The following is a 13,090-nucleotide window of genomic DNA, read 5'->3' as shown; positions in this document are numbered from 1 at the left end:
TGAGAGTATCACAACTTAGCAATTGCCTCTCTCGGTTATCACCATGGTATAAACCAAACATCCCCTGGTAGATAACATCATAAAGAGGACAAGAGCATTAGTTTGACATCAAATACATTCACAAAACATTTTCTATCATTTTTGGAAATGTAGAAAACAGTTTTCCTAAATTAAGTTGTTCACATAATCCTACATCCAAAATAGGAAGCAAACCATATCCCACATCATTTTAAAACTTAAAAAAAACAATAGGGCTAAAGTTGAGTTGCAGAGGTTTTGTTTTGCAAGCATAATACAAAGGTTGCCCATCTCTACTAAAAAGAGTTGGTCAAGGGTTTTGAATAAACCGAAAAGTTTTGCTTCAACAATGCATGTCACACATATACATTACTAACAGTAACAAATATATATGATCAGAGACTAATAATATTTGTCCTAGATAGCCAGTACTAATACAAGACTAACCCAATTGGAAACACCCAAAAATATTAAACCTACAATTTTAGGAATTTCTTTGAATCTGACTGTACAGAAAACAAGTTCTGTAAGCCATAAATCGTAGAAAAATCCTAAAAATATGAGGCCACAGGCATTGGAAAGGTAATTAAACAGATAAGCATACACAATTGGATTTGGGTTCAAATTATTTCTGAAACTCTCACAAATGGATTGACAAGTTTACTGCATGTTTTCACCATTTGCTTGAACTATGGAGTTGCAGAACAGATAAAGGTTTGAAACTTGTTTGAGATGATTAAGAAAACATTCAGTAATTCTACAGAATTGGAATCACTCAATTAGGTTCAAAATTGGATTTTTTATGAATTAAAAGCTAACAGCCATGTACTCAGAACACACAGAACAAGTTTAATTCACCACAAATCGTACATAAACCATAAAAATATGAGATCAGCTACATCTGAAAGGTATTGAATAGGTAGTTCTTACCCAATTGGATTCATTCAAAAATTCGTCTCCAAGCTCCTGGTTTAATTCGACAAAGTCAGATCTGACCAGATCTTGATCTGTAAACCATTTCAGTTTTAGGAGGTCAATCGAAGTGAAACCAACTCCAAAATGAAGGTACTGAAGAGGGCTTTCACCCACAGTTGAGTTTGCTCAAAAAGGTTTTGTAAAACGGAAGAACTCTAACAAACAGTGATTCTGCATGTTTGCAGAACTTTATTTACCGTGCAAAATCCGTAACGAATTTGAGTATGAGACCAACGCCAAGTTGTAGATCTTTTCAATACCTATCTGCGGAACTTTGAATCACTCGATTTGGATCTGCACACAAGATTTGACGGATTTTACAAAATCGTACCAGAATCTGAAATAGCAAGATGGCAGAAATTACTGCAAGGTTTTGGACGAAATTGGGTCAAGAGTTTCAGATCTGAGGATTGCTCAACCTTCTCCATGCTTGGACCAACATGCACCTGCATCAAGATCCAATCTTGTGAGAGGGGAAAAGAGAAAGGGAGCTGGATTCATCAAAGATTAGGGGAGAAGAGAGTGAGAGAGATGCTCTCATGGTGAGGATGAGCTTGAGGGAGGAGGGAGCTTCATCTTGGAGTGGTTTCCATGGCCATGGCCGGCCATGGGAGCAAGGGGCAGCACCATTTCGTGGTGGAGGGCAGGAGGAGAGTGTGAGAAAGTGGAGAGTGAGAAGAAATGAAGCAAAGGGGAGGAGGTGGCCGGCCAAGCTCTTATATAGAGGGAGGATGGGTGGCTGCCTCCATTTTGATTGGCTAAGGTGGGTGGCTGCCCATTTAATTGTTGGGGTAGTTGGGAGGCAAAGCTTGCAAGAGAAGAAAGTGAGGAGCACAATAGCTGGCCAAATTTGTCATGCCAACACAATGGCCGGCTCCATATTCTTGCCAAACACAAGTGAACAATGAGAGAGGTGCACAACATTCATGTGCATAGACCAAGGCATGATGTTGAGAAGATAATATCAATGAGTGACTTTGATAAAGATAAAAATAGGAGTAGATACATATAGATAAAAAGGAGTATGCAGGTGACATGTGCCATGAGAATAATCTTCACCACTTTGGTTGAGACCAACTTATGATGAAGATGGTTCCCAAGGTATAGTTGATGAATAAAAGTTTTTATTTGAATTCAAAATTGAAAGATTGGGGTTGGCCACATGCAACAATGCATGAGCATGTCAAGGTAGATGGGATGGTGATGGTGGTTTAGTCAATGATAGGGCAAGGTTAAGAGAGATGATGAGAGAAGTAACCATATACCCACAATGATGAATATGGTGACATAAATTATGAATTCATGAGGTCAAGGTGATGATGGAAAAGAATATAAATTGTTCTACAAATAAGAGGTCAATTGGGAGTGGTTTGAAAGTATCAAATGATCATCCATTTGATCAAGAATTGGAGGATGAAGGAACATTATGGGCTAGATCAGAGATGTACACAAGATGTGCAAGAGTTGTCATTTGAAATAGAACTTACTGGAAAAGTATTTGAAACACCTCAATTGTCTAGGGACAATTGGGAATGAACTCAAGTGGGGTGAAATTTGAAAGTGTTGAGATAAAACTAGTTGGAACATAGGGGTTCAAAATATTCTACCTACTTTCTCTAGTAAAGTAGAGTTTTTCTCCAATGTACAATAATACTAAGCAAGAGGGAAAACAAGAAATGGTTTAGGTATCATAAACAAGCCTTTTGCTAAAAAGAAAGCAAGATAGAAAATAATGTTTTAGAGATCAGTATTTGGTAGAAGTGGGATGAAAAACAAAACCCATTTCAGTTCCTTGTTTTCCTTGAAGAAATATCTTGAAAAGATTTAGTAAAACTAGAAGTAGTTTTGTGATCAAATCTAGAGAAGGAAAATCAATAGGATTTTTGAGAGAGAAAACTAACTTAGGGAGAAGTGTTCTCAAGGGTAGATGGTGGCTACAAAATGTACCCATCATTCCCACTCTTGGTTTTGTGAAGATTAAACTTGGATTAAAATAAAAACAAGAAGCAAAAGAGGAAGAAGTGATCTAGTGATGAAACACTGGATAGGGTATAAGATCAAGTTGAATATATGAGCTGCAAGGATTGACTGAGACATGCAAGACGTGGAGGTTGAAGAGGGTGTTGCATAGATGGGATCCAGGCACTGAGATCACCAATGACAGTTGTGGTTGCTTAGAGATTAACTGCCAAAGTCTGGACATTTTAAGCCTGTCAACACAGATGGTCGACATGGCCTCAAAACCAACAAGGATGAGTGGGTATAAGAGAGGGATGTAGCTAGGGGTAGATGATCCCAAGTTATGAATTAAGGATGATTGAGCTATCTTGTACCACCAAGAGAAAAATCAAGATGGCACACTCATGTTGCCATGAGGAGAAGTGTTTGATGTAGTAAAAAGGAAAACAATTTTTCCTAAGTCTCAAATGTGTTTTATTAGGTGAGTTGTTTGTCTAACCACTAGAGGTGTTGTTCTTTGAAAAAGCTCAAGACAAAACTCAACAAGCAAAACAAGACAATACATCTACCTACAGATCAAAGTCATTCATCTTAACAGACAGATCAAGGCAATTCATCTAATTAGTCCTTAGAAAAAGTTTTTGTTCCCCCTGATTTTTGCATTAAGGACAATTAATCAAGGTTGCAAAAGCTGGGGTGTTACACCGTCTCTCCACAGTAATTGAGCTCCCATATCTCCTCGATCCTTCCAAAAAATCTTTCCTTGACATTAGTCTCGTCATCGGCGTATGACAGCATAGTTACTCCTGAGTTTTGATTTTCACTATTTCTGTCCTTTTCCTCGGTGTAGAATCTGTAACCGTTGATGTCGTACCCCTGATAGGTCCTTACGTTATGCCGGGTCCCTGTGATAAGGTGTATATGAGTTTTTCATCTTCGGTAGAAGGCCTTTTTCTCTGTGCTTCAACCAGTTGAGTTTGCTTGAACCAACGCGTGAAGCTGGAGTTGTGCTTTTTGGTTACGTCTCCCATCTTCCTCGGCCAGCCCATATCGATGTAATTCTGCTCGACCATGCTTTTGTGCTCTTGCACGAAAGGTTCGATCAGTTTTAAGTGTTGTAGCGCGACCCGGTGAGCCCTGTCAAAGTCGTCGCGTCGATTGTCAATGCCGACATGGACTGAGCGGTAGCCCTTGCGGTGACCGACTGCAGCGAGCCTCCCGAGGTGCGTCCTGGGGGGTAGACCAAAATGATCCTCGTCATCCTCGGTGCTTAGATAATTCTGGCAGAAGGAGATGCACTCGTAGGTTAGAAACCGCTTGGCCATGCTTGCGTCTGGACGGGCCCTATTGCGAACGTATCCTTTCATGATACCGTTCTGCCTTTCGAGCGGCATCATGTTGTGGAGGAACGTTGGGCCGAGCTGCTTGATGTCTTCAACGACATGGAGAAGGAGATGGACGCATATATCACAGAATGCAGGCGGAAAGTAAATCTCGAGCTCACATAGTATCACCACGATCTCATCCTGTAGCATCTTGAGCTGCCTCACGCCGATCGACTTCCTGGTGATAACGTCAAAAAAGTTGCAAAGGCAAACAGCGTATCACGGACGTGCTCGTCCATTATGCCTCGGATCGCAACGGGAAGTATCTGCGTCATTAGCACGTGGCAATCGTGAGACTTCATCCCGGTGAACCTCTTATTCGCTACGTCCAGATATCTGCTTATATTCCCCGAGTAACCGTGAGGAACTTTCACTCCTAGGAGGCACCTGAAAAACTGCTCGAGCTCCTCTGGACTCGTTGTGAAGCAGGCAGCGGGAAGCAGCACCGCATTCTTCTTAGCCCTTTTGCGGAGACGTTGAGTCCCTTCCTTCTGATCATCATCATCGTCATCATCGTCGTCAGTATCGGGGGCTTGAAGATCTTTCCTGATGCCAAAATGTTTAAGATCGTATCTTGCTTTCGGTCCATCCTTGGACTTTTCTGAGTTGCAAAGAGTGCCAAGCAGACTCTCGGTAACGTTCTTCGTAATGTGCATGACATCGAGGCTGTGGGGCGTGTGGAGGACCTTCCAGTACTCCAAGTCGTGGAAAACAGACCTCGCTTTCCATACACCGAGCAGCGGCTCTGGCTTCGGCCGCTTCTTTCCCGGCGCTGGGCACTCCTTCCATTTTTTCAGAAGATCATCGATTTCTGCGCCGCTCCTCGGGCGTGGGGGTCCATCGGGCTCATCTTTACCATTGAACAGATCACCGCGTTTTCTCCACGGGTGATCCAAGCGAAGCCACCTTCGAGCACCTGGGTACACGGTTTTCGAGGACCCGGGATCCCTTGGTAGTTGTAGATGCGGGGTCTCGTCCATGCACTTCACACAGCCGTTGAATCCGTGGCCGACACAGGCGGATACATATGCGTAACCAGGATAGTCCGTGACCGTCGTGATCAACGCGGCTCTCATATCGAAATAAGTTCTAGTGTAGGCGTCCCACGTACGGGGTGGCGTCTTCCACAACGTGTCTAACTCCTCTTTCAGCAGCCCGAGATACAAATGCATGTCGACACCTGGTTGTTTCGGCCCCTGAATGAGAATACTCAGGTGTATGTACCTTTGCTTGGTGCACAGCCACGGGGGTAGGTTGTAAGGCCATACAAACACAGGCCAGGTGCTATGCGTGCTACTCTGGTTGCCGAACGGATTGAGTCCATCGGTGCTCATACCTAGCCTGATGTTCCTTGCGTCGCCCCCGAACCTAGGGAAGGCGATGTCCAATGCTTGCCACTGTCCAGCGTCTGAAGGGTGTGTCAGCATATAGCCCATCTCCGGATCTTCTTCGGGCTTCTGCCTTTCCACGTGCCATTGCATGAGCTTTGCTTCCTTAGGGTCCACGAAATACCGCTGCAGACGGGGAGTGATAGGAAAGTACCATACCACTTTTCGAGGTACCTTCTTGTTCCCAACCTTGTACCGTCCGTGGCCACACACCGGACATGTGGTTCTGTCCTTGTACTCGCACCTATAAATCACACAATCATTAATGCAGGCGTGGTATTTTTCGTGCGGTAAGTCAAGGGGACACACGACTTTCTTGGCCTCCTCGATACTACTTGGCAATGTGTTCCCCTCCGGGAGACGATCGTGCCAGAATTTTAAGTTCTTCTTGAGCTGGAATCGGTCCACTTGTTCTGCGTCTTCATCTGCAGGTAATCAAGCGTTACATGCAAGCGCGTATCCTGCGGACGACACCCATGAAAGATCGGAGTCATCCCGTCTTTCTCCATTTGCGACAGCTTGGCTCTCTCTAGCTGCAACTCTATCGTTGCTCGTCTCCTGGAGGAGAAGATCTTGAGCATGAGAGTCCCGCAAGGCCGAAATTAGCGGGGTCGCGCCGGAATCTTCTTCTTCATCATGATGATCTTCTCCGCCGGCATCTTCTTCTTCATGATGATCTTCTCCGCCGACTTCTTCTTCATGATGATAGTCCCCGTCGGCATGATGATAGTCTTCTTCATGATGATAGTCATCTCGCTCGACATGGTCTTCATGCGCACCATTTGATGGGGCCGCCCGCGCCTGGTTGTCTTGCATGAAACCGCGCCTCAGCAGGTGCTCCTCCAGTTGTCCGGAATCAGGGTTGATCCAGCGCTCGAGTTTGCATGATCGACACGGACATCTTATCTGGCGCCTATTGTTCCGAATCATGTCCTCCTTCGCGTCTATCTTGTATCTAGAGATTCGAGCGGAACTCATCGAGAGGACCATGCTTGCCTGCAAATGGTATACATAGAACAGGAAATTAGAACCGCAACAAATGCACACACATGCATGGGCCGTACCTCTCCTCAAGGTATTACATGGAGCGGAAAAATTCGGCATGACCTCAACTCAAGGTAGGACATATGGGTAGTGCAAAATTTGCCGAAACGGAAATGAATCAACATTTCGGCAAACATCCATGCACCACACCGGCACACACACAAGCGCTTCACCTGCAACAAGCATCCATACACACGACGGCCACACAAGATCTACAAGCATATGCATGTCTCCTCCAAGCATATGTATGTCTCCTCCAACTACTCACCTTGTAGATTCGATACCGAGACGAGACCGCGATCGATGAGTTCGAGAGGAGGAGAGAGTATGGAGAGCCTTCTCCTCAACTCCAATTAAGTATCAACCAAAGTAAGTGCAATAAATACCCAAGCAAGTGAAAAGTAGAGCCAAAATGGTATGAGAGAGAAGGGGAGGGGACGAGCTAGATGGAGGAAGAAGAATGGCTTGTGTAGTGTGGTAGGTGGGAGGTTGGCTCACTTTTGTATATCTGGTTCGCTAATTCTGTGGCGCACCGAACACAGTACGCCACAGAATACCTTATTTCTGTGGCGCACCAGGCAAACTGCGCCACAGAATAGCTTATTTTTGTGGCGCACTGTTGCCGTGCGCCACAGAATAAGGAATTTCTGTGGCGCACTGTGGTACGTGCGCCATAGAAATAGTAAAACCAATGATTGGGGGTGATAGGTTGTGGGGCCCACCAAGTTTTTGTGACGCACGGTTCGCTGGTGCGCCACAAAATTAAGCTATTTCTGTGGCGCACCTTGCCTGGTGTGCCACAAAATAAATTTCTGTGGCGCATTTTTAATGGTGTGCCACAGAACTAAGCTCCGCCTATAAGGGTTTTCCTACTAGTGTTGGTGTCCTTTCTGGAAAGACATCCACAGTCATCTTAACATTCAAGACAGCAAATTCGTTTACCCTGACTCTGTTTCTGATCTATGGGTACCTAACACAAAAACCTGGAACCTATCTCTACTCACTACTCTATTTGGTAGCCATATAGCTAATGAAGTGGCAAACATTCCTATTTGCAATGATGGTGGAGAAGATGTCTTGATCTGGAAATATACCCCTTCGGGTATTTGCTCATCTAAAAGTGCTTATCAAATTTTTGACCCATCCTTCTATGGGCATAATGCGGGACAACATCAAATTATCTCTCCTCAATCAAGAAAGATTCTCCAGGAAATATGGAAATGTGGTAACATCCCACCAAGAGTTCAAGTTTTTGGTTGGAGGCTTATGAGAGGAGCAATAGCCACTGGTTTGAGAGCTGCAGCGAGATCTAAACATATTGATCAAAGATGCATTAGATGTGGCAACAATGAAGATGATTTCCATCTTTTCTTTGATTGCAAATTTTCTCAAGCTGTTTGGTTTGCTTCTCCACTCGGTCTCAGAGTTGAAGGACTGAAACGTTTAGAAAATACTCATATTCCGGAAATCATAGGCTACATTCTCATGTCCTACAATAACAAGGAGTCGATTCCAACAATCCTAAGTATCCTTTGGAGCATTTGGAAAGCAAGAAATGATCTCTTATTCAACAAAATCAAGTGCAGTCCAATGCAAGTCCTGTACAAAGCCAAAGCACTCCAGGCAGAAAAAGAAACTTTCATCATAACAAAGACCCCAACGAAAACAACAAAGGAGGAAATTAAAACAAGCTACAATCAACCACAACCTGATTGGAAAACAACAGTAGGAGGTCCCAACATTTTCACTGATGCAGCCTGGAAATGCAATGTAATACCAATAACTGCAGGCTCAAACCAAAAGGAAAATACTGGAATTGGAATCTACTTGGAATGGAATAGAGAAGATCATGAAGCTATTTATATTCAGGTGCCGTCAAATGCCAACTCAGCATTGCAAGCAGAGGCTCAAGCGATGGAAACGACAGCGCTAGTCGGAAAAGCTTTACAAGTCCAAAGCCCAAGATTCCTAACTGATAGCTTAATTCTAGCACAAGCAATTCAGAGAGGGGATCCAGCTAATCATCCTGGGCATTGGAGCATAAGACCAAATCTTAATCAGTTTTTCAAACACTCTCGGGGACTGAAAGCCAGAATCATCAAAATAAGGAGAGAGAACAACAGGGAAGCTCACAATCTTGCACAACAGGCTATCAGAATTCGTAGTTTAAGAGTTTGTCTCTATAACTGTTCTAAACATCCTTCACATCAATGCCCTTTAATTGCTGTAATCAGCAACCTAAATGTGCACTCTTGCACATTATTGTCTGTAACTTGTAAATGATTTGAAATGAATATATCTTTAAGTTGCCAAAAAAAAAAAGAATAGTAATATGTTTCTGTTACCTAAATGACATCTATCTCCCGTGAATTCTTGTTTTCAAATTTTCGAGGTTCGTACACGGTGTGTCTGCTTTGCACGTTGAATTTTGATACCAGATGCACATTAAACACATTTTTATAGGGACAAGGATGCACCATTTATTTGAGATACATTTCGAACATATATAAAAAAATTCTAGTGTACATCTTGATATTGTAAATGCTCATAACGTTGTTTCAGCAAAAATCGACATGTTTTATGCTCTGCGTAAAAAAGTTAAATTTTCGTCTTTTCACACAGGGCACAAACAAACAATGTCGGTTTTATGTGAAACTTCATCGTGCGCACACAGAACATGTCATCTACATGCAAAAAAAAAAATTTCTGTATGTTCCGGGTGTATATGTAGTCGGGATTTAGTACAGCGCGAGGAGAAACTACTGCCAAAAGTTATGTTATTAGAGACGTGCAGTGCTGGCAGGGAGACAGGTGTCGCCCCCGCCCCGCCCCACGTCACCGCGGCGCGCTCATTCACGTGCTCTTCCGAGGAAACAGAAATTAGGCATATTCTCTACTCCTCCAGCTGTATTGCCATAAGAACACAGGGCTGAGACTTCTTAACCTGCGACCTCATCTCCCCTGCCCGACGGACAAGCAATCAAACACATAGTACCTCGTCTCATCTCGCTTCGTTCCCGGGAAATTCATTAGGATAGCGGCGGAGCAGCAGACGAGGGTTAAGGGCGCCAGCGGGGGCAACAGGTTCGCCGCGGCGTGCGGCCTGCTGCGCCAGTACCAGTACATGATTGGGCAGGGGAGTAGCAGGGGAGCGGCCATGGCGACCATGGGCCTCATGCCGGGCGCCGACGGTGTCGAGGCGGCGCATGTGACGCCGGAGGAGAGGATCAAGAACACCATGGAGCTCCTGCTCTTCCCCCAGCGGCCCGGCACGCTCATGGAAAACTTGCATCAAAGGTACGCACTCCATCCGTCCTTGACATGCGTGTTGGGAAACGGATGGCTTTCCCCTGTCTTTCGTTGTCTTCAAACCACGGATGTCGGCCTGTCGGGAGTTCTTGAGAATTTGTTCGTTTTCACGCTGGCGTTGTGAGCTTCTTCTTATTCTTCTTGTTAATTGCAGTAGGATCTTGGAGCCCGAGAGAGCGCAGCTGACCATCTTCTACGACGGGAGGACCTTCGTGCTCGACGATTTCCCCGCCGAGAAGGCCGACCAACTGATGCAGCTCGCCGGCTCCTTCGCCGCGCCGGCCGCCTCCGACGATGAGCTCGTCTGCCCTAGCATGCCGGCGCAGCATTTCCTGGGAGGTATACCTGCACTGCAGAATCTGTGCGTTTGTTCAGGCATGCCCAGGAAGGCCTCGCTCCAGAGGTTCCTCGAGCAGAGGAAGGGCAGGATCGCCGCGGCAGACCCGTACCTGGTGGCACCGGCTCGGGCGGCAAAGGAGACGGCCAAGCCTGTGGCTGTGGGAGACGGTGGCGCGCCGTGGCTCAGCGTCAACTGCGGGCTGAACCTCAACTGAAGAATTTGATTCAGCCAACAAGGCAGAAAGGTATTGCTACTGCTTTTCCATGTGTACGTACGTACGTGGGTGTTTAAGAGCTTGTTACTGTACGATACTACGACCGTTAATTGGCTGCGTCAGGGCAATTGATTCGGCGGCCAGCTACCTATCATCGCCTAAGTAGTGTACCCACCATCATCTGTTCGAGAATTCTTTGGTGTGTAAGAGAAGAATTCTTTTCATGCTCATAACATGAGCTGGTCTCATATATGAGTATATTATATTAATTAAAGCAACTCGTGTATGTCGTTCACTACGTGAGCTGCAATAAAATGAAATGTATTGGCAACAAACAAAGTTGTACTTGTTTGGTTCACACGTGAAATAGCACCGTTTGTTCATGTCATCTTCAGGTGTTTAATTGTATCTATTGTATGCCTATTTCTTAAAAATTCTTAACTAGTTGCTCGCGAGAGAAAGTATTGGCTCACAAGTACATAACGAGTCGAGCTAAACAATGATTTCAGATCGTTATTCATAACGAATTTAATGATCACGAGTTCAATGAGTCAAGCCTTATGGTCCAAGCAGCCTGTTAGTCCACGCCTATAGTACGGGCACTTTCATGTTGGGTGGATGTATGCCGTGATTCGTCCCGAAATATAGGAAAGTTGTGTGGTTGATTCGATTCCGTTTTCCCTAGTACAGAGTGAACAGACATGTTGCATGCATGCCCGTCTAGAGTCGCTTCTTTTTGGCAAATTATAGGAAACACTTAGAGCATCTTCACTCGCTCCACATGCCTTTTTGGTCTGGGGAGGTCCAGTTTCCCAGCGGCAAACTCATGGCTGTTTCCCAGACCGGGCGGATTCAGCCAAGAATATGCCAGTTTTTTGCCAATTTTCAGCAAAAACTCATAATACAACACAAAATATGAAAATTTATGACATTGTTCGCCAAGATTTGGCATTATTTTAACAAAGAAAATAGTTTAACAAACACAACATGAAAACAACACAACAAATCATGGTGCACCAGCTCTTGCTGCACCCTTGCGAGCCCATAGGTGGTCGAGACTGGATCATTCTGCAGCTCTTGGTGCACACGTGAGTTTCGGATCTCCTGACGCATAGCTAGGAACGAAGTCCATGATGTCGGCACCTGACCATCAAGCTCTGCAAGAGGACCCTGTCGGTGATATGTTTGCAGCAACTCGGCCTCAGGAACTGGATGTTTCCGCTCATTCTCTATAATCACGTTGTGCAATATCACACAACCTCAGCTCATCACCTCCCACATCTTATCATGCGACCAAGTCATAGCTGGGAACCGAACAAGTGCAAATTACTGCTGGAGGATACCAAATGGCTTCTTGCTTCTTGGCAAACCACGCTTCTTTTGGCAGCTTCGGATTTGAAATCGTCTTCACAAATGTTGATCATGTAGGATAGATGCCATTTACAAGGTAGTATCCCTTGTTATAGTGGCGCCCATTGACCTCTTAGTTCACCGGGAGAGCATGGTCCTCAACAAGCTTGGCAAATACAAGCAACACTAGTAGGAAAAGCCTTATAGGTGAGATCTTAGTTTTGTGGCGCACCAGCCAAATATGCGCCACAGAAAGCTTTTTTTGTGGCGCACCAGGAAGGGTGCGCCACGAAAATAGCTTATTTTTGTGGCGCACTACTAAATCATGCGCCACAGAAATGAGGTGGGGCCCACATCCTGCCACCACCAATAATTAGTGTAGTTATTCTGTGGCGGACAGGACATGGTGCGCCACAGAAATAAGTGTTTCTGTGGCGCACTTGTTCTGGTGCGCCACAGAATTAGTGCCTCTTATATCACTGTCGTACCCCCTCCCTCGCCCGTACCCCCTCTCGATCCCTACCGCGCGTCGCCGCCTTCCATGGTGAGCGCCGCCACCGCCATCGCCGCCGCCTTCCTCCGCGAGGGCCGCATGCCGCCACGCTCCACCCATCCCCGCCACCAGCAGCACATGCCGCTGCGGCGTGGAGGAGGGGCCGCGGCGTGCAGGAGGAGGGTCCGGCGCCGCATCAAGGAGGAGGAGCCACCGCCTCCTCCTCCTCCTCCACCCCTGCCGTCGTCGTCAACCTCCTCCGCCACCCCTGTTGTCGGTGAGCTCCACATCTGCCCTCCCCTCCCTCTTCCTCTCCCGCGCGAGCACAAAGTGCTCGATGAAATGCTGTTGTGCTGCTGTTGTGCTCGGTATGTTGATGCTGCTGTATTTCTAGTTGCTAGCACGATGTTGGAATGATTTAGCTTGACACTGTTGGAGGTGCCTTTGGTTATGGAATGCCCAGCACTAACATTGTTGGACTCCCATGACTGTTGCTCCAGTCCCCCTTTTCTTATTCTGTATAACTTGGCTAGTTACACAGAGGGGGGAGAAGGTTGGTGTTAATTGATGCCATTTATCTGGTATGTGCACAGGGATTGAATTATGATCCCATTG

The 13,090-nt window shown here is 45.6% G+C and overlaps 1 protein-coding gene across 3 annotated transcripts in view; it reads left to right on the top strand.

Annotated features, from left to right (window-relative positions):
- LOC127301363 (protein TIFY 11c) overlaps positions 1-11,020 on the top strand; it is a 79,855-nt gene extending 68,835 nt beyond the window's left edge. Inside the window, exons 1-2 of one of the 3 annotated variants that reach the window (XM_051331595.2) lie at positions 9,687-10,066; positions 10,236-11,020. In XM_051331595.2, the coding sequence (XP_051187555.2) occupies positions 9,894-10,066; positions 10,236-10,632 (570 nt within the window). In that variant the 5' untranslated portion in view covers positions 9,687-9,893 and the 3' untranslated portion in view covers positions 10,633-11,020. Of the gene's footprint in view, positions 1-9,686; positions 10,067-10,232 lie in introns of those variants that run through there. The other 2 variants (XM_051331589.2, XM_051331590.2) reach the window with 2 other exon arrangements.
- Positions 11,021-13,090: the final 2,070 nt, after the last annotated feature.

This window comes from Lolium perenne, chromosome 4, assembly GCF_019359855.2.
Source record: "Lolium perenne isolate Kyuss_39 chromosome 4, Kyuss_2.0, whole genome shotgun sequence".
NCBI lineage: Eukaryota > Viridiplantae > Streptophyta > Magnoliopsida > Poales > Poaceae > Lolium > Lolium perenne.
The sequence above is the reverse complement of the archived record's forward strand: the minus strand, read 5'-3'. Positions and strand labels throughout refer to the sequence as shown.